The sequence below is a fragment of the Colias eurytheme genome, chromosome 19, assembly GCF_061535395.1.
Source record: "Colias eurytheme isolate Ceu_HAF_F1 chromosome 19, ilColEury1 Martin Lab GWU primary, whole genome shotgun sequence".
NCBI lineage: Eukaryota > Metazoa > Arthropoda > Insecta > Lepidoptera > Pieridae > Colias > Colias eurytheme.
This window is the reverse complement of record NC_142998.1, coordinates 6,831,627-6,850,507: the sequence shown is the minus strand read 5'-3', so window position 1 is coordinate 6,850,507 and position 18,881 is coordinate 6,831,627. Positions and strand designations below refer to the sequence as shown.

Sequence of the window (18,881 nt, the reverse complement as noted above, 5' to 3'; positions counted from 1 at the left end):
AATATAGTTCATTCACCGTAATGGAAAATAATTTGGAAAATCCAAAAGTGCACGCCTCATAATTTTTTTTTAATAAATATTTATTAATTATTATTTTTGTTTATTTAATAACAATTAAACCACATCGAATCAGACCCTGAAAAATGAAAGGGTTTTATTCCTGAGCATACTCAAGCGTAAGAGAAAAAGAAAGACTCGATTAGTAAAGTATTTCGGTCGCTATCGTGTTAACAAGAAAAAGGATCCGCACATACAGACACACGGACGTCCAAGACAGAACTTTTTTAAACTGTTTTTTAACTAGTTTAAATAACAAAAATGACATCAAAAATATCATGAACGTTAAAAATAGTGTTTTTTCTTAATATGTGTGTGTATGTATTATCTTACAAGTGCAATGTATGATACATAAAGACATTTTAAGTTTGAAAAATCAGATGTTTTGCGCGAAGTGACAGTAGTACCCACCTCAACGCTTCGCTTATGAGGCGTGCAATACTGTCTTTTAGCGCTTTATTGATGGCCGCCGGAATTTTTGCAAGTGAATACAAATCAGGTGATTAGAAACAATGCAACGCTTATAATTAACTTGCTTGGCGAGCGTGCGCGCATTCCGTGGTTCAGTAGTGTGTTTAAACTGTAATCGAAGTTAGAATCGTAAAGCGAGGGAATAACGATCGAATACGATTTTTAAACCTGTGGTATAATGCTATCCACACACAGGCAGGAATGGACGAGCAAAAAGTTGAATCGAGATTGTTTGCTAATATGCGCGCAAGTAGAATATATTTTCCGCGTATTATAGAAACATAATTAAATGAATCGTGTTACCTCACCACCGCGAACGATTGCGACAAGAGGGCCGTATCGTCCATTAGAAAGTCGGTGAATATGCAAATAGTATAGTAGAAACCTCACGAATAACTGGCCACTCACTTTGCTTCTAAATGTGTCTGCGATGAAAGTGACGACTACCGTTAGTAATTGTGTTAGAACTGGCCGATGTTTTATATAAAAGAATTAAGTTTCCCTGCATCAACATGAAATTACTCTCTTTACTACCGTAACAGTATCTTTGAATTGAAAACATCTTGTTTAAACAGGGCATGTTGTTTATCAAAGTGTCGACTACTCGAACGTTGAACATTCATTTGTTTATTTATAATTACTATAGTTTCTCACGATAGTTCCGTACGAATTGATTCGATTTTAGTCGTATACAATTTCTAAATTTACTTTATTTGCAATATTATATGTCTTTTATGATCGATAATTATGAAATCAGTTCTAATGATTTGTTGTGCAAGAATATGATTATAATGTTGTTTGGTAAAACGATTTTCTTTAATTATTTATCATTTATCAATATTACAATAAAATGAACGCCAATCTCGACATATGCTGATTATGTAAACTGGTTATCTAATGGCAACAATGATGTTTTCATTAAACTGGCCTCTCTACATTACATAATGTAATAAAGACGGTCGGTACCTCAAACTACCAGTCTACTGCCTTGGTTAATAGGACTGTTCTTACGAAACATTATCAGGTAGTTTTTTTTTAATGAAATGCAATAAATATTATTGATCACGTCAGTCACTATAAAGGTGATCATATTAATATCAAGAGCATTACGGAAAATAAACGGGAACTCTATTCAAGGTCAATCTGGGCAATTATTGCAAATAAATGTTGCTCAAAGATTGTGAAAAGTATTGTATTACACAATCCAAGGAAACCAAAAATAGTCACGCTGTATACGCTGATACCTTCGAAAATGCAATCTGTTGTCTCTTTGTGAAGAGAACAAACGCTAACATTGAAGGTTATATTCGTACAAGTTCATATTGTCATAAATATTGCGCACAGATATGTTGTTTATACAGAAAATAAGATAATAAAGAGCTGGTTAGCAATTAACGTGGTGCCGATCACAACTCGCCTGCGTGGATTTCCCGCTACGATGCGTGTTGAGGAGAACTATTTATTATCGTTCACTGCTGACGTGTGCTGCTGTCTGACCGAATAATAAAATGCTCTATGCCGCTGTTGCTACGGTCGAAATTCCCTCGGACGACCCGTTCCACCTCCACGACGTTACGTCAATAGCCGCGTCCAGACCGACCGAGCGCGGCTCGCGAGTCCCGCTCGCGAGCCAATAGCTCGGCCGGTGTGGACGGCGCTCGGGCTTCCTCGGGCGCACGTTGGCTCGGCCGAGCGCCGCTCGACCCCGAGCCATGCGTTGTCGGTTTTTGGCGATGCTCAAAGGCGGCTCAGTCCGAGCGGCTCGCCCGGTGTGGACGGACATAACGACGCTCGCGAGCCAGAATCAAAAATGGATAAAGAAGACAGTATTCGCTTAATACAACTTTACGGAAGCTTCAAAATGTTATGGGATTCGAAAGATCCAGATCATTTAAATAAAAACAAGCGAGTTCCTGTTCCTTTAACAAACTGTTACCGTATTGGTTTCGGTTTTGGTACAATTTTTTAATCCAGATTTTTTGTTTCTTTTTTCTTTTTTTTATGATATATCCCGACAACACAAGCGCCGCAGCAGCTAATAAAACGTGGTTTTCCATCGTTATACGGAGATAAACTGAATGCTCAAACCGGCTCACCTTGGCTCGCGAGCGCGGCTCGGAACTTTTCACAAATAGCTCTGGTGCCACGGCTCGCGAGCAGGAAGTCTGAGCGCGGCTCGCGAGCCGCGCTCAGCCGGTCTGGACGCGGCTATTAAGATACAACACGTTAACTGGCTAGGTTGGGGCGTACGGCAGCTTGATTCGCGTCCGGGTTTGTCGCGTAGAATCCATAATAGAATACTTCTCGAAATGTTTACAGTTTGTAGCGAAATTAATCCAGTCTGCTTCGACGTCTCGTACATTTAAATGAATTTGGACTGCAATAAAGACAATTTTAGATAGAGATACTGTGTACCTATAACTCTCGGTCGAATGAACCAAACCGGTTGCAGCGGCCTCTCACTTTGCTCGCCGCTTGCTGTAAAATTAGGTAACCAACAAAAGCCACGGTCGCTGCGCACGATAGGCAAAACACAATAAAGAAATCCTTCCTATAGTAGTAACAGTTTCGTGCGATATACTTACTACGAGGTTGTTTATCATAACAATACTTGAATTGGATTAAAATATTAATTGACCAAACAACATTCGAGAAGTGCCTTGAAAAACGGATGATGAATTTCCTCGTATTTTCCGGTCCAATCGAGGCGTACAGTCGAATGACCTTCGCTAAAAGACAAACAATGAAACTAACGACCTTGACTCGTTACAATTTGCAGCTGATGCATCGCTCTTATTATCTATAAATACTTGTCTAATCATATGGGTTGTTATTGCGTTAATGGGTGTGCCTTAAATTAGTTACAAAACAATAGTGAATGAGACAATGAAGTGACATAATGAACACAAATGTAGCGGGCGAGACGGCTGTTCACCGAATGCCGAAGTATTCCATCGCGACGCGCTCTTTATATCGCCCGGCTGTAGGTACGGTAGAGAAAGCCGCGCCCCGCGCTCCACCGCGGCGCCTTCGTGATCGTCTGTAGCGGGTTTTTTCCTCATCAACACTATAATTGAGCACAATATATTATGTTTAACTTACCTCGGTTTCATCTGACGGTGGCCGAGTTCTGAACTTGTAACGAGCGTCACATATTATTATGATCAAAACGCCTATATGTACGTATTCTATCATGCGCAGGCCGTCTCTACTTGTTGTACATATATGGCTATAAGAGAAAACAAGTATCAGTTAATGACTGATCTATTCAATACTCTTTTATTATTGCATCTAGGCTCACATTTATATGACTCAGACGAACAATAAGTATCAGGTTACTTTTACGCAAAAGAGGATCAATTGATTTCAATATGTTTATCAAGTTACAAGAGATACATTATGAATCACTACGACTGGACTTCATGGGTTATTGCTCCATAGTGTTCGCAACGAATCAAACTTTTTAATAGGTTAATTGGTTGGCATTGTAGTACTGGGCACTGGCAGACGTCGGCACTCGCGACCTTAAAAGCAGCTCGGGGCCACGCATGTATAAAGGTGTCCGCGTCACCAAACAACGCGTGACATGCGCCTGCGCACATAACTGCTGTTTTATCTAAACTTTGATAATCTATGCAAATGAAACATTACTCGCCAATTAATTGTACCGAATCAACAAACAGTCGTTATAAATAAAAATGATAACACTGATAACTCAATCCTTCACAGTATTGAACAATAACATTTCTAGAATATTTATGTTTTGACTTTAGTTTTCAATCGAGATACTTAATTTGTTTTTACGGACAAAGGAAAATAATAGTGTCCGAATCGAAAGTAAAAAAGCAAAATGTCCTAATTAATTCAGCCGTTACAGTTTCACATGAATACGGTTTCATTAAACGTCGCGTGTGTATCCCTACTACAGTGAAACGGTACGATGCGCTCGGCGGCTGCCCGTATTCTTGAAGAGCCGCGACGTTTGCCATTCCTGGCGATGAAAGTAGTCGCTCACTGTTTATACCACGGGCGTATTACGCACACTTCACATATAAAGTGCATGCCAGTCGTCCCCTACTTCCCGTATTTGGTCTAAACCACTTTTTGTCGTGGGAGTCATCTGATTTTATCGAGCGCAGGTGCAAAATGTCAACAATAGACGTTTTGTGATATACAGTACACATTCGTATTCGTACGATCCAGCGATCATAAACTATGATTCATGTTAATTTATTTGTTCGTCTTCAACAGTTGCACTGCCACATCATAATTTGTGAATAAGCTAAATTTATATTTCAATCGAACATAACATCGTTACCTAAATTAAATATTATAATGTGCAATAATAATTATTAATGATACATGATTTGAAATACAATGAAAAAGAACACAACAAGTGTATGTCCCTAAAATCTAATCTCGTTCGTTACTAGAAAATTTGTTCCAATATAAAAAAAAATTATGTAAGCCATCGAATAATTACTACACAAATTACAATTAGATTAGGACATAATAATTATAATGATTCATAATTTCAATCGGTTTTAAAGAATATTCGTGTTGCCTTTTCAGAAAATCTCGATTCCGGCACCATCCAGTGGAAATGGATCGTCGGGCGAATCCACATTTCACTTTAGCATCAATAGCAATGCAGAAATGGAGGGTCCACAGGTAAAAGGAATTATCATTTGTTGTTAATTTTACTTTCCGACTATACAGGATGACTGGTAAGATGTCAGACGAATTTTGACAGGAGCTTCTTCTCATGAAACTGAACAACTTTTGTTCTACAACTTTGCTGAATTCATAGAAAAAAATTTGGACTTTGTATGGAAATCGGTCAGCTGATTAGCGAAGTTTCCTTACAAAGTCCAATTTTTTTTTTACGAATTCAGCAAAGTTGTAGAACAAAAGTTGTTCAGTTTCATGAGTAGAAGCTCCTGTCTAAATTCGTCTGACGTCTTACCTTTCACCTGGTATAATATGCACCTACCTCAGGTAATGCAAATCAGGCAATGCTGATGTTTCATCCAGCATAATATCATTATTATTACGTAACCGATTTTGTCAATTAAGCCTTGATATCTTGAAATAGGTAATACCTAATTTATGTATGGGTGTTTCTCTGCTATTTGGAAACTCGTTGAAACAAGACTGTCCTAACCAAAATTTATCAAATTTTGAGAATGTTTGTCAATACAAAACAAGGTAATAGTATATCAAAAATATATATTAAAGAAACACACACATTTTTTTCTTTGTTTTTGAGTTATGAGCGGTTTTGTGCAAAATCGTGACAGGGTAATGTTGTGACTAACCAGGGGAATGTTTTTATGAACTAAAACTAATATTTTTGTATGTTTAAATAATCAAATCTTTATTTTTATTTACTCTTACAATGTGTAATTATTACTTAAATAATCAACGAGATCAAAACTAAATTCACTTACAAAATAGAGACATTTTTATAACATTTGTTATAAACTGAACAAAATCAACTTCTTACTTAAATAATAATAATTAGTCTTTCTAAAATACTGATTGTTTGACATAAGTCAGCTCTTAGAATGTTAAATAAAATAAAAACAAAAATATTACCTCCGTTATCGAATTATCACAATAAACTTTTTTTGGCTTACAAATAAGAAACATTTATACTTTTCAGGTAACTTGAAATAATTATCATTGCTGGCACAGTATACCACTAAAAATCAATTTTATCTTTCAGGGAAACATCTCTTATTTCTCAAAGAGATGTACCAATTTTGGAAAACTATAAAATAATCTACTTCCTTTAAACAGTCACGTTTGGATCAGGAACTTTTCCAATATTTGGTCAAAACCGACATCAGACATATCATTCTCATCTATTCTAAACTTGTAGCCCTTGTTATCACAAATTTTCAGAAAAGTCACTGTTAGTTCGCCGTCCTCATCATCTACTTTATTAACAACCGCAGCATAGCGATATTCCCGACAATAAACTTAACTAAAACGTATAATACGTACGTTATAATAAGTTTGCCGAAGGACGCTTGTACTAGGCTCCGCAGTATTCTCAAGATCAGTCTTAGTATTTTCAATCGGTCTTAAAAGGATAGTCTCTGTAATGCAGTCATGTCCGTGAGATTTGAGATAGCGGGATTTCGACTTCGGAATCAGAGTCTGTGGAGATACAGGCCTATCATTTTGGAGGTTCTAGACTTCAGCTGAGCCTTCATACTGTGTGTTTACAGACTAAAAATGCCTTAAAATCCTATTTTAGAACTTTAACATCGCATATTACCGGCATTCATTTTGTGAGCGACGGACCGTTACACAGTATCGAAATAAAATGATGTTCCATATTGTGACTTCGAGGCTACATGTGGAGGTTCCAAAAGTAGAAAAGTTCTCCTGGAATTTTTCAGAGAGTGGCCATGGCAAGAGTGCCACAGATGGTATTGGCGCCACGTGCTGATGCTGTCGTTGCTGCAGGAGGAGATATCGATAGTATGGAATCTTTTATAGACTCTGTGTGTCAAAGGTGTCCTTCAATCACTCTATTTACAGTTGATGCAATTAAAAAAATTTTGAGAGTCATTGATATCTCAATCGTTCAGCTATTCGTTTTTGTTCTAATATTTCTTCTCTTGTTTTGGGTGGCTTCATTTTAGGTGGCATTCTGAGCTATAACCTACGAAAAAGAACGATAATTATATTATTTATTTATTTATTTGGTACATATTATTAACGCTGAGGAAAATTGATGCGCTATCCAGCAATTAAGTCTTTACAAAACTTAAAAAACATTCCCCTGAGGTAAGGAACACTCCCCTGTGCATAAAAATGACAGGGGGATGTTGACCAGGGGAATGTTTTTTTAACTTGAAAACCAAAAAACTCAAAATCATTGAAACATATCACATTTATAACACAGATGTGCAGACATGATTGCTAGTAAAGTAATTTAAACAAATTATCTTATTTAAAACTCTTAAAATATGAAGACAAATGCTCACCAGTGGAGTGTTCGTACTAACGGCCGCGACGCGTGATTCACATCCAAACACAGTGGTGCTACTGAAAAAATGGCGGCTGTCTATTTACATTGACAACCGAACGAAATTTACACCGTTCGCATTCCATTTCATGGGTGAAATGTTTTGGACTAATAACCTAAGTGATTTTCGCGCCGTTTTCAAATGTTACCAGGGTAGTGTTTCAAAAATTTGAGGACAAACTTCGTAAACAATTTTTTCAATTTGTTTTTATTATAGACATGTAATTTGTAATTTAAAATATGCCACAGTCATCTGCAATTACTTATTATTATTATTTAGTAACGAGTTGACAAGTATTAAATTTATATAGGTATCAATACTTCTAATTACACCGTACCTAGTGGAGGCTAGGTGTCTAAAAATGGAAAACCGTAGGAGGCTACACCTCGCGTCACTTCTTTTTGGAGTGGTTATGACAAAAGCGCCAAAATATCTTTATGACAAGTTAGCATGGATGGGAGAGGGCAGCGCTTATGCTACACGTTCGTCATTTCGCAAATTGGCTATGCCAAGGAGTTTCACAGCTGCATTTAGAGGAAGTTTTAAATATGCCGCAACAAAGTGTTGGAACAATCTCCCACCACCAATAATAAACTCAAACTCATTAAACGCCTTCAAACATAAATATAAAAAACACTTATTGCAGGAGTTTGAGTTCCAACCTTAGTTGTGTGATGGTTATTCACTGTCATTAGGTTTTACACATTATGTAGGTATACTATCTATCTGTCCATTACTATATTACGTATTATTATTTTTATTTAAACCTTAACATTTATCCATTAATATTAAGTTAAATTATTATAATTATGTATTTTATTCAATAAGCTTATTATATGTAAATATATTTATATATGTATATAATATATATAATATCTATCTATGAACGTACTGCCGCTCCAATCGCTTCAGAGAGGGGCCACTGAAAATCAGCGTTGCAACTATATTGCAACTTATGCTGAGTGGCTACCTGACTTGGCTCCACTTTTCGGCTTCATTTTATTTTATTTTACTCTTTCATTTATTATACTTGTATTGTTTTGTTTCATGTTGTGTTGTTTTAATTTGAATTAAGTATTGTATTCAGTGTCAATTGTGTTTGTTATTAATTATTACCTATTGTGGAGTCAAATAAATGATCTTTCTTTCTTTCTTTCTTTCTTTCTTTCTTAATTCTGGAAAAGGGACATACCAGGGGAGTGGTTTTTGAGATGTATAACATTTTTTTTCTCGAAAATTATTATATTAAATTACATAATGAGCAATTGTGAACCAAGAATACCAAATTTATGTTCATATTAATCCTAAAAAAATAGAAATGATAGAACTTATTCTAATAAAATTTGCTTGGGACAGTGATTTTCCATTTAGCAGAGAAATGCCCGTATGTATTTGTAATGCATTTTTGAGTATTGTGATAAGTAAATCCATTTGAGATAATACTAGATATAATATTCATTTAGAATTATTAGGTATAAACATTATGTAAAATTTGCCAATACATTGAAAATGACGAGGTGTGATGGCTATTTAGGTCTTTGTTATATCGTCAAGGAAATAAATATTAGGTACATATTTTTTACGTCATTCGCAGTGTTATTTTAATACTTAGAAACAATATAGGTAGGTATGTTATTTAAATGCTTTATTATTAAGTATTGTGACGTAAATACACAATCGTCATACACTTTGACATTTTTTATCTACAATACGAATTAATTTATTCCAGTAAGCTTGAATTTTTACTCCAACGAAAACGAAACAGGCAAGACATATAATATTTTATTTTTAAACACAGATATGTCTTCGGACAATTAAATGAAATGGATTATTGAAGAAGAGACTGTATTTTAATTTTAAACATTGATATTGCAAGATACATATTAACTGAAATCATGCTCAAGGATAATGAATATACCTAGGGATGTAACGATACATGATTTTGCCGATACGATACCGATACCGATATTTGTAGTAATGTATCGGCGATACCGATACCGATACCGATATCGATGGCTTGGTAGAAAATAAATAGTGAATTATGCATAAAAAGTTACCAGCATTTAACAGAGATTCAACTGTTAATCGTATTCTTTTAAATAAAAATGCCAAATCAAAAAACAACAAAACCATTTATTTTAGTATTATTATTTTACAAAGTCAGTTAAACTTTAAGTAATACACATACAATCAGTACCTAATAAAAGTTTACTATTGGTAGAGTTTTTTCAGAAAACAAAGTGCGCACGCGTGGGCGGCCTCCCGCATCGTTCATTGGGCGCAGTTTTTTGAATTGTTTGATATCGGTATCGGTTGTTTTATTATCGGCGATACCGATATATCGGCTTGCCGATTAATCGGCCGATATATCGGTATCGGTATCGGTATCGTTACATCCCTAAATATACCTAATGAAGTAAAACTAAATACTTACACGTGTAGAAAATTATTTTAACATGAATTTAAATGAGCAATAAATAATCACTATGAGCAGTAAAATATAGAATTTAAAAATATTAAAAAATAATCAATAAGTCTACACATAGCCTACAAATACGATCTGCAGATGCCTATATTAATGCCATTAAATTTCTGATATGCGTTACATAATATTTCACAATTATATAGATCATTCTGGAGATGGCATGATTAATTCATATACTTTATTGATAAAAAACATTATTAGCCGATAAAAGGTGGGCGCTGGTTTTACCAATAGATAGGGAAAAATAATCAAATATGAAAATAAGTATGATCTTGGAAATGTCAAAATAAAGAAGCTTGACTTTTTACATCAGCCCATGTGATTACATTGTCCATTTCCGCAATACTTTAGTCCCGAATAATAGCCGATAACATTGCCCTGTACATATAAGGTATAGTATGGCTAATTATCAACTAAAGTAAGTTCGACCATAAGCATGCTGCTAAAATTATTCGTTTCACAAGTAAACAAACAGATCACATTATATTATGTCAAGCGATGACATGATCACATAAGAAGTGTAGAATCTGAAAAGCATATGCCGTTTGTTTGCAGGGTTCGTTCGAGTGCGTCAGGAGCGGCGGCGCGCGGCGGCTGGAGTCGTGCGGGCCGCTGCCGAGGCGGATGCGGGTGCAGGCGAACGACGACTCGTACGAGGCGACGAAGGACCGCATGTCGAGGACCATCGCTGCGGAACAGAGCAAATGGTGGGTATAACGAGTTGCTATAGGAGGAAAATTGGGAAGAGATAAGGAAACCTTTCTCGCGCTACTGACGTGATGAAATAACGTGTTCTGTTAAGCAAAGTGATTTCAGTAGATTGAGAAAGGCTTTACTATTTGTACATAATGTTAAGGAAATATGAACATGTGCGATAAAATAAATAATACTATTAGTTCTTGGGCATGTTATAAATAACAAGAGTACTACGGAAATAATAAACCCAGATTAAATAACGTGTACTGATAATTTAAATTGTGAGATAACTTCTACAATGTCACCTGGCTATAAACAATAATTTTATGAAGCAGAATAGCATTATGATATAGTATATTGATAGAATATACATTGTAATAAATCATTAATGTATTGTATGATGTCTTAATTCCATTCATCAAAACATGTTCGCCTCTTATTTCCAGCACTCGCGTAATAAAACCCAACCAAACAGACATCGGTAGGCGCGTGAAGCTACGTTCGACGCATCCCATGTACTCGAACGGGGCAGCGTCACTCGCAGATAGGATAGAACGGCAAGAGAGGCCCGAGCGGCCGGAGAGACCAGAGCGACCGGAGAGGCCGGAGAGACCGGAGCGGGCGGAACGGCCGGAAAGGCCAGAACGGCCCGAGCGGCAAGACCGGCAGGACCGTTCCGAGCGGGCGGAACGGCCCGACCGGGGGGAGAGGGTGGAGAGGCCCGCGGTGGTGCCGCCCGCGGCGCGCCCCCAGCCGCAGCAGCAGCCGCAGCCGCACCCCGCGCAGCAGCGCCCTCCCCCCAACCCCGAGCTTACGAGGCGACCTATTAAGTGAGTATACACACCGTGTTAAATATCGGATTTCACACCAACACATACACACAATAACATAAAACATCCAATGCCGCGCAAGCTTGTTTGATCTAGAATTGAAAAGTTAAAAGAAAAACGGTACTGACATCTAGCTCTGAAATAGATTAAATTAGATTCAAGACATTAGAAAAACACACAAGCCCACCCACTACACTAAAAGCATCAAACTTTCAATTAGTGAATTGTGTGCAATTTGTAGAAACGTGTTGTAATCTAGTTGCGAAATTATCAACTTGTCATGTAGAGCTGTAAGAAAACTTAATTTCTCGTAATCTCTGGTCACTTGAAAACTATTACGGAATTTCAAGAGCTGAAAGTCATTAAAGTTATATGAAGCTGGTGCAATTGGCATTTTAATGTGTTGTTGCATTATTAAGTGACCAAACTAGTTTTGGCAACGAGCACACTAATTTGTAACCACATAAAGGTTTTTATTCAAGCAAAAATTATTCACCTTATCTCGTCAAACACTAAGTAATAATAAAAAAAATATTACGCTCGTAAAAATTTATACGATGTTGATATGTTTTTATGTGAAATATATAATGCTTTACTGTAAAGTGTATATTATGGCGTGTTTAATGGCATAATAATAATTCCATTGAATAAATCATGATTTTTCTGAGTTATTCGGTTTCTAAAATTGTATGAAATTTCGAAGCGCTAATAAACAAAAGTTGTTAATCCACCATGACTCGTTAACATTTGTGAAGTTCGCGTGAAATCGCAAGTTATGTTCTACTATCGTCACACCATGATAAGCCACGCTAAAAATTAAAAATATTTATGATATTTTACTCAAATGTAACTAGCAACTTATGATTGTAAATTAATTAATAATGCATTATGAATATATCATGCGGGTCATAGGCATTTACTCTATCAATTTTAGGTTAATTTAAAGCTGTGAATAAATATTCATAAGATACGTGTGCAACTGAAAAACATTTCTTGTATAATCTGCTTAAGTATATTAATCGTTCACGTCAAAATAAATAATACATGTACGATGATAACATTGAGCTTGACGCGAATTGTATTTATATTATATAGAGATATCGATTGCAAAAACATTGTCAAATTTTCCACGTTCCTAATCAGGTATAGTGTAAGATAAATATTATATCACGGTTGATAGTTGACGAATTGTAGCCGATATTCCTCCTGAATGATCATTATCATCATGACTTAGAATATCGATTATGTATGATGCCATCACCTGAAGAATTACAATTTTAATCAACTTTAAAAAATGTACGGTTTAATGCTAGGGTTTAGCTTTCTATCTCTCTACACATCTATATACAAATCATAATTATTCTTTAGTAAACTAAATGTTCAATAAGAAATAACTGCGTATATCAATAGCGCGTCATAAATGTCCCCAGGGAACAGTTATTATTTCGTTTCTTATAACATCAAATGACGTTTACACTACACATAGAAGAGCGTTTCGTGAGCGATAATTTTGTTATATTATATCGTTATCGCGACCGGTTTGATAATTTGCGGCGCGTGTGAAGGAAACGTTTTGTGGCAAGTCGGCTGATATGTAAATGTGTCAATATGTTTTTTTTCCACATACGCAAAATTTGACCGCAAGTTTCGATGTGTTTCTATAGTTAGAGCGAAATTTGATACCTATGTTATGAGTTAGTTATGTTTTCTTAGTTGATTTTGCATTTTACTCGTCTTACAAATTGCATAAAAATTTGGAAAAAAATACATTAGGTAACAACACTTTTTTTTATTTCTTGTTCATATATTTCAATTTTGATTTAAGCAACACAAAATTTTAATTCATATTAACATAAAATAAACATAAGTATTGTAAATGTCTGTTTTCCTTGATATTATGAACGTCATAGCATCATAATATTATATAAGATATATATTCTGTTTTGCTACAACACACATACACATTTACACACATACACACTTTAACATATTATACAGTTAGCAGTGCTATAATATGTGGTACATATTGTTATGATTCATAATAAGCTATAAATTGTATAAACTTAACTAAAGGACAACTGTAATAGTGAAGTTCTGTGCTTTAGATTTTTACGTCAGTTTACGAGTAAAAACGAGTAAAACCATACTCTTGAACTATGAGATAGTAAAACTATGTAAACCCTTATCCAATTGAATAACATCAATAATGCGACAAATACATTATATTACTTGTAGAACAAATCCCCAAGTAAGCAGGCGATTAGTGTCTACTGAGTCATGCGTAGTCAAGGTTATGCAGAAATTATTGTAAAGCGAAAACGGCTCAAGGCAATAAATCAAAATTACCTTGCATACCACGTGAAATTATACAGCTAATGAAATTTTGATCGACCCTGAATAAAATACAAATTAAACGATCTTAAAAATGCCCTAAAAACGAAAATGAATGACTGATAAAAAACAAGACCTTAATTTATTCTAACTAATAGTAATGATAAGTTTTTATCATTAGCCTGACTAATTAGTAATTACTGCGGAATTCGCTATTAAAAGTCAAGTTAAAGTAATCTTTTTTTACTTTTACTTTCGTAAAAAACTCTACAATCACTCTTTACGTAACACATTGTGTAATGAGCAAATGTAGCGTTTCATCATTAAATTTAAACGCAACAACGAAAATATTATCACGCAGCGCATTTATGATATTCATTTTTAAGAAACAATGGCGCTGTAATGTTATGCTAATAAATCTTTTTTTCCGTTTTCAGAGAAAGACTTATACAATTATTAGCACTGAAACCTTTCAAGAAGCCCGAACTGTACACGAGACTCGCTTGCGGTAAGCTAGTTATTACCAACGAAATCACGCTTGTGTGAGATAAATAATTCACTTTTAATTGGAATGTACAATTTTAGAGGGTATCAAAGAAAAGGAAAGGAGTATGGTGAGCAAGATATTGACAGAGATTACGGTGGCGAAAGACAATTGTTACCACTTACGTAGGCACGTGTGGAATGACGTCAATGAAGATTGGCCATTCTACTCGGAAGAAGAGAAACGTATGCTCAAGAGGTACACACATATTCTATTATCTTATATTTAGACCTAATTTTGCTACTACATATTCGTAATTCAAAGGGGATGTTAAAATAGTTTATATCATTAATCGTAGATTTTACAACAGGTAAGATTTTATTATACAATCTGAGTAAGTAGATAGTAGATACACGTGTCGTTTAATGGTAATATTATGCAGAAATCGCTTATTAGCTATTGTAAGTAAACATAAAGTAAAGACAGTTTTGTTATATTGTTCATTAATTTGAGAAACTTACTTAGTTTTTCATACGCAGCAAGTCTAGCTCTATATCATTTGACAGCATTATCTATGAATACGCATCGACGCATGCATATGTCTATAAACAATTCATATTTTGAGTCTGTGGATGTTCATGAGCGGCGCTAATCATCGCTTTCTGTCCGGTGACGCGCAAGCTCGTTTGCCGGCTTATACATAAAAAAAAATTCTATGTGCACCCTAAGTCCCATAATCCTTTGAAGATGAATGTGAATACTGTGATTGGTTCACTAGTTATTTGTAATATTAAGACTTTTATTTAGAATTTATTAGTTATTGGAATATTTCCTTGAAACTGTATTGCGTTCAACTAAACACTGTCGCGTCCACAGGCGGAAACCTCAAAACCTGACGCCGCCACTAAGCAGCGACTCTGCGAACTCCCTCTCGCCGCGCGCGTCGCCCGGCAAGCGCGCCGGCGGCGTGTCCGGCGCGACCGGCGCGGCCGGCGTGTCCGCGGCGCCGGACGACGCGCCGGCGGCCAAGAAGCAGCGCATCTCGCACTACCGCCGCCCCTCGCCGCCCTCCTCCGGGTACGCGACCACCTCGTCCGGCGAGCGGCACGCGTCCGATAACGAGGACGATCGTACCACCGGTGAGTACAGCATATATTATGTGGGTAGATAAATCTTCATATATAAAATACTATAAAGTACAATATGGGGGTCTTCAAGCGAAGAGTGAACCGGTACCTACTAGGGAAGCGCGTACCATCTTAGACCGCATCTTAGCTTTCCTTCAGGCGAGATTGTGGTCAAGCGCTTCCCTATCTTAAGTAAAAAAAAAAAAATCTCGTGTCACAATGTTTGTCCTCAATGGACTCCTAAACCACTTAACCGATTATAATAAAATTCGCACACCATGCGCAGTTCGATCCAATTTGAGAGATAGGATAGTTTTTATGAAAAAAAAAACGTAAACATGTAGGTACCACGGGCAAAGACGTGGCGAACCGCTAGTAGTATGTATGTACCTTTGGAAATTAAAGACTAACACATATTAAACACGAATTAGTGTTTAAGTTTAAAAAACGCGTGCCTGGATACACACGTAGTACGTAGTACGCACGTAAGCACTTGTAAATCCACGCACACATACGCAACCAGCCACGTAAGCAATCACATACACGCGCAGATACACACACATGCCCACATACAACTCATACGTACGCATATACACATATTACACAAGTAACCGCATTCCGACCATATTGGCTATTGACAATCGCAACAACAAGGTAAATAGACTATAGTCTGTCCACTATAAGAATTGCTTTTTGACAGCTCGACGGGTGATACCAGAAGTGATGTTCAAAAGATTATCGATTGTGATACCATTTCAATTATAAATTCAAAATATTATCATAAATCGAATCAGGTACGTAAATAATAATTACAACGTAAACGTACTAATAAGATATGTAATAATAAGACCACATATCTATGCATTGTATGTTAAAACTAAACTAAACTAATATTTTATTATTTATTGGTTTCTATCTTACAATTTGGTTGTCTTTACGTTTAAATTATATAACATAATAGAAGAGTTTTTCTGTATCGGATATATTTTACAGAGTATTTCTATCGATTATTTTAATCTATCGACCCATCATTGAATAATTCTGTGTAGGCATCACTAAGTGGGCGGGACCTGTCCATGAAGTACGATAATTATTTGTATGACATTTTAACATAGACAATACAATTATACATAGGCGTGAAGCTGTCAAAAAGCAAATAATATAATGGACAGAGTATATATGCGCAGAAACAAGTGCATACCATGTTACAGAACTTTTACATTTAAATGAGTTAATGACACTTGTATAGAAAGTTAATACAAGAATGCATCTCCCAATGCATAATAACAGCTATTTGTTTGACATTCATGAAAAGCCAAAAAATCTAGAAAATATAATCAGTGTAACAATAGTTTCTTTACTTCCCCTACTACCCAATTAAGACATATCACGGTAATCGTATCTAAATATATTCAGCTCTCGCTGTAAGTAGACGGCACTGACAAGACAATACCAAGTCGATATTAAGTCCTTACGAATACCGCCTCTTCACCTTGACCCGATTGTTATGTTTTGTAATATTTTTTTCTATTGTAATTGAAGTGCAATAATACGAATGTAGCAATGACACTCAACGATATCATACAATACATAATGAATTTAGCGCAATTTGTTAGTCCCTGTGCTTATGTATGAGTGTTGCAAAAACTAATAACACAAGTGTTTAAAGTAATTAAAAATACGTTAAAAGTTTGTTTTATGTATAAAATCAATAGAAACAAATTATTGTAAAAATAATTGCTTATATACATACATGTTAATTTCCGTACTACTGCTCAATATAAATTATTAAACACCAAATATGAAAAAAAAAGTTTCAACAAAAAAATATTTAGTTATAAATGTTTATTTCTTCATTATAAAGTAGACGGAAGGAACCTTCAAATTACAAGACACATAATATAATTAACACAGATTCAACTCAATTGATACCAAATAAATCATAAAGCAAATAGCCTCAATCTAATTTGAACGCAAGAACTAGTTTATTTTCAATTAGAATTGGATAATGATTACGATTTGCACATGAATACGAAGTTTATACAGTCGTCAATAAATAACTGACTTTGTTACTAATAATATAAAACTGTAATATAGTAAATTGCATTTAAGAATTGTTTTTGTGTATTATTCATAAGTTTTAATGAAACTTAGTAATAGAATAATTTTAAACTCTGATACCATTTGAAATTTCCACACATGTTTATAATTAAAACCATATTACTGTACTTCCCCTAACACAATGTGTTTTTAATTGCATAATTATAAACATTTATTGACATGTATATTCAATGTATTGTTTTAATATAAAGGATTAATGATTAATGTTAAATTGCGGTTATTAACCCAAAAGAACTGTCTGATGAGTCACTTTAATACACAATAATAATGTAAATTTTAATTAGTCTTAGATTTAGCGAACAAATGTTTTTGTACCTTACATGTTAAGAATAATTAAATTACAGATTAATGACTCTAGTTTCACTGTAAACAACTTATAAGTGATATATATATATCGATAATAATATGATATGTATTATTGTTTACAGTCAAAAAGGACAATGGCTACACCCTAAACTTCACTACTATTAAGGATCTCTGCCACAGTCCTGTGAAAGCGAACGGTTTTAGAAGTAGTCCACCAGTAGAGCAAACTAGTATCACAGGTAATATTTAATTTTTTATTATTTTTCGTATAAAATTATATTTCTGGAAGTGTTCTTAAACTTTATGATAAATGTTTCCAGAAAAAGACATCACAAATACAGAACCATTAGAAAATACAGCTTTAACGTCTGTGCCTGAAGAAAACCCGACTGATTTGGTAGAAATTGAAAGGTATGTGATATTTTAATTATATCCATATTTAAGTATATAGGTATAGTAAAATGAAATTATTCCAATTCAACATGGCGTATTTTTCACAAACAAGAACGAGTAGATCGTTAGGTACACAGCCCCCCTAGACAAGTGGCTTTCTATTAGCGTAAAGTTTAATAGAATAGATTATGAATGTATGAGATTGACGTAATCAATCGTCGTCGTCGTCGTCGTAATCAAACGTCGATCTCATACATTCATTTATAATCTATTCTTTTAACTTTACGCTAATAGAAAGCCACTTGTCTAGGGGGGCAGGTCATAGTGTAAAAATCAAGCAATCGAATGTGGCGACGCCGTGCAGGGAGGTGGAAAAGATTTCTGCGGGCGGCCAGCGCGCGTAGTTCGTGCACTGGAAAGTTTTGTCGCGTATATTTTACGATGAAACACATTTATTCGGCAACTATACTTGCACATTTGTGTGGCATCGTCCGTTATCAACTCCGTTTCCCAAATCTTATTGTCTCGAAGTTTCTT

The 18,881-nt window shown here is 35.4% G+C and overlaps 1 protein-coding gene across 3 annotated transcripts in view; it reads left to right on the top strand.

Annotated features, from left to right (window-relative positions):
• Su(Tpl) (Suppressor of Triplolethal) overlaps nt 1–18,881 on the top strand; it is a 58,567-nt gene that overhangs the window by 29,527 nt on the left and 10,159 nt on the right. Inside the window, exons 1-9 of one of the 3 annotated variants that reach the window (XM_090113314.1) lie at nt 4,523–4,667; nt 5,101–5,199; nt 10,612–10,763; nt 11,199–11,582; nt 14,351–14,421; nt 14,499–14,655; nt 15,274–15,536; nt 18,074–18,190; nt 18,272–18,362. In XM_090113314.1, the coding sequence (XP_089969440.1) occupies nt 5,185–5,199; nt 10,612–10,763; nt 11,199–11,582; nt 14,351–14,421; nt 14,499–14,655; nt 15,274–15,536; nt 18,074–18,190; nt 18,272–18,362 (1,250 nt within the window). In that variant the 5' untranslated portion in view covers nt 4,523–4,667; nt 5,101–5,184. Of the gene's footprint in view, nt 1–4,522; nt 4,705–5,100; nt 5,200–10,611; nt 10,764–11,198; nt 11,583–14,350; nt 14,422–14,498; nt 14,656–15,273; nt 15,537–18,073; nt 18,191–18,271; nt 18,363–18,881 lie in introns of those variants that run through there. The other 2 variants (XM_090113313.1, XM_090113312.1) reach the window with 2 other exon arrangements.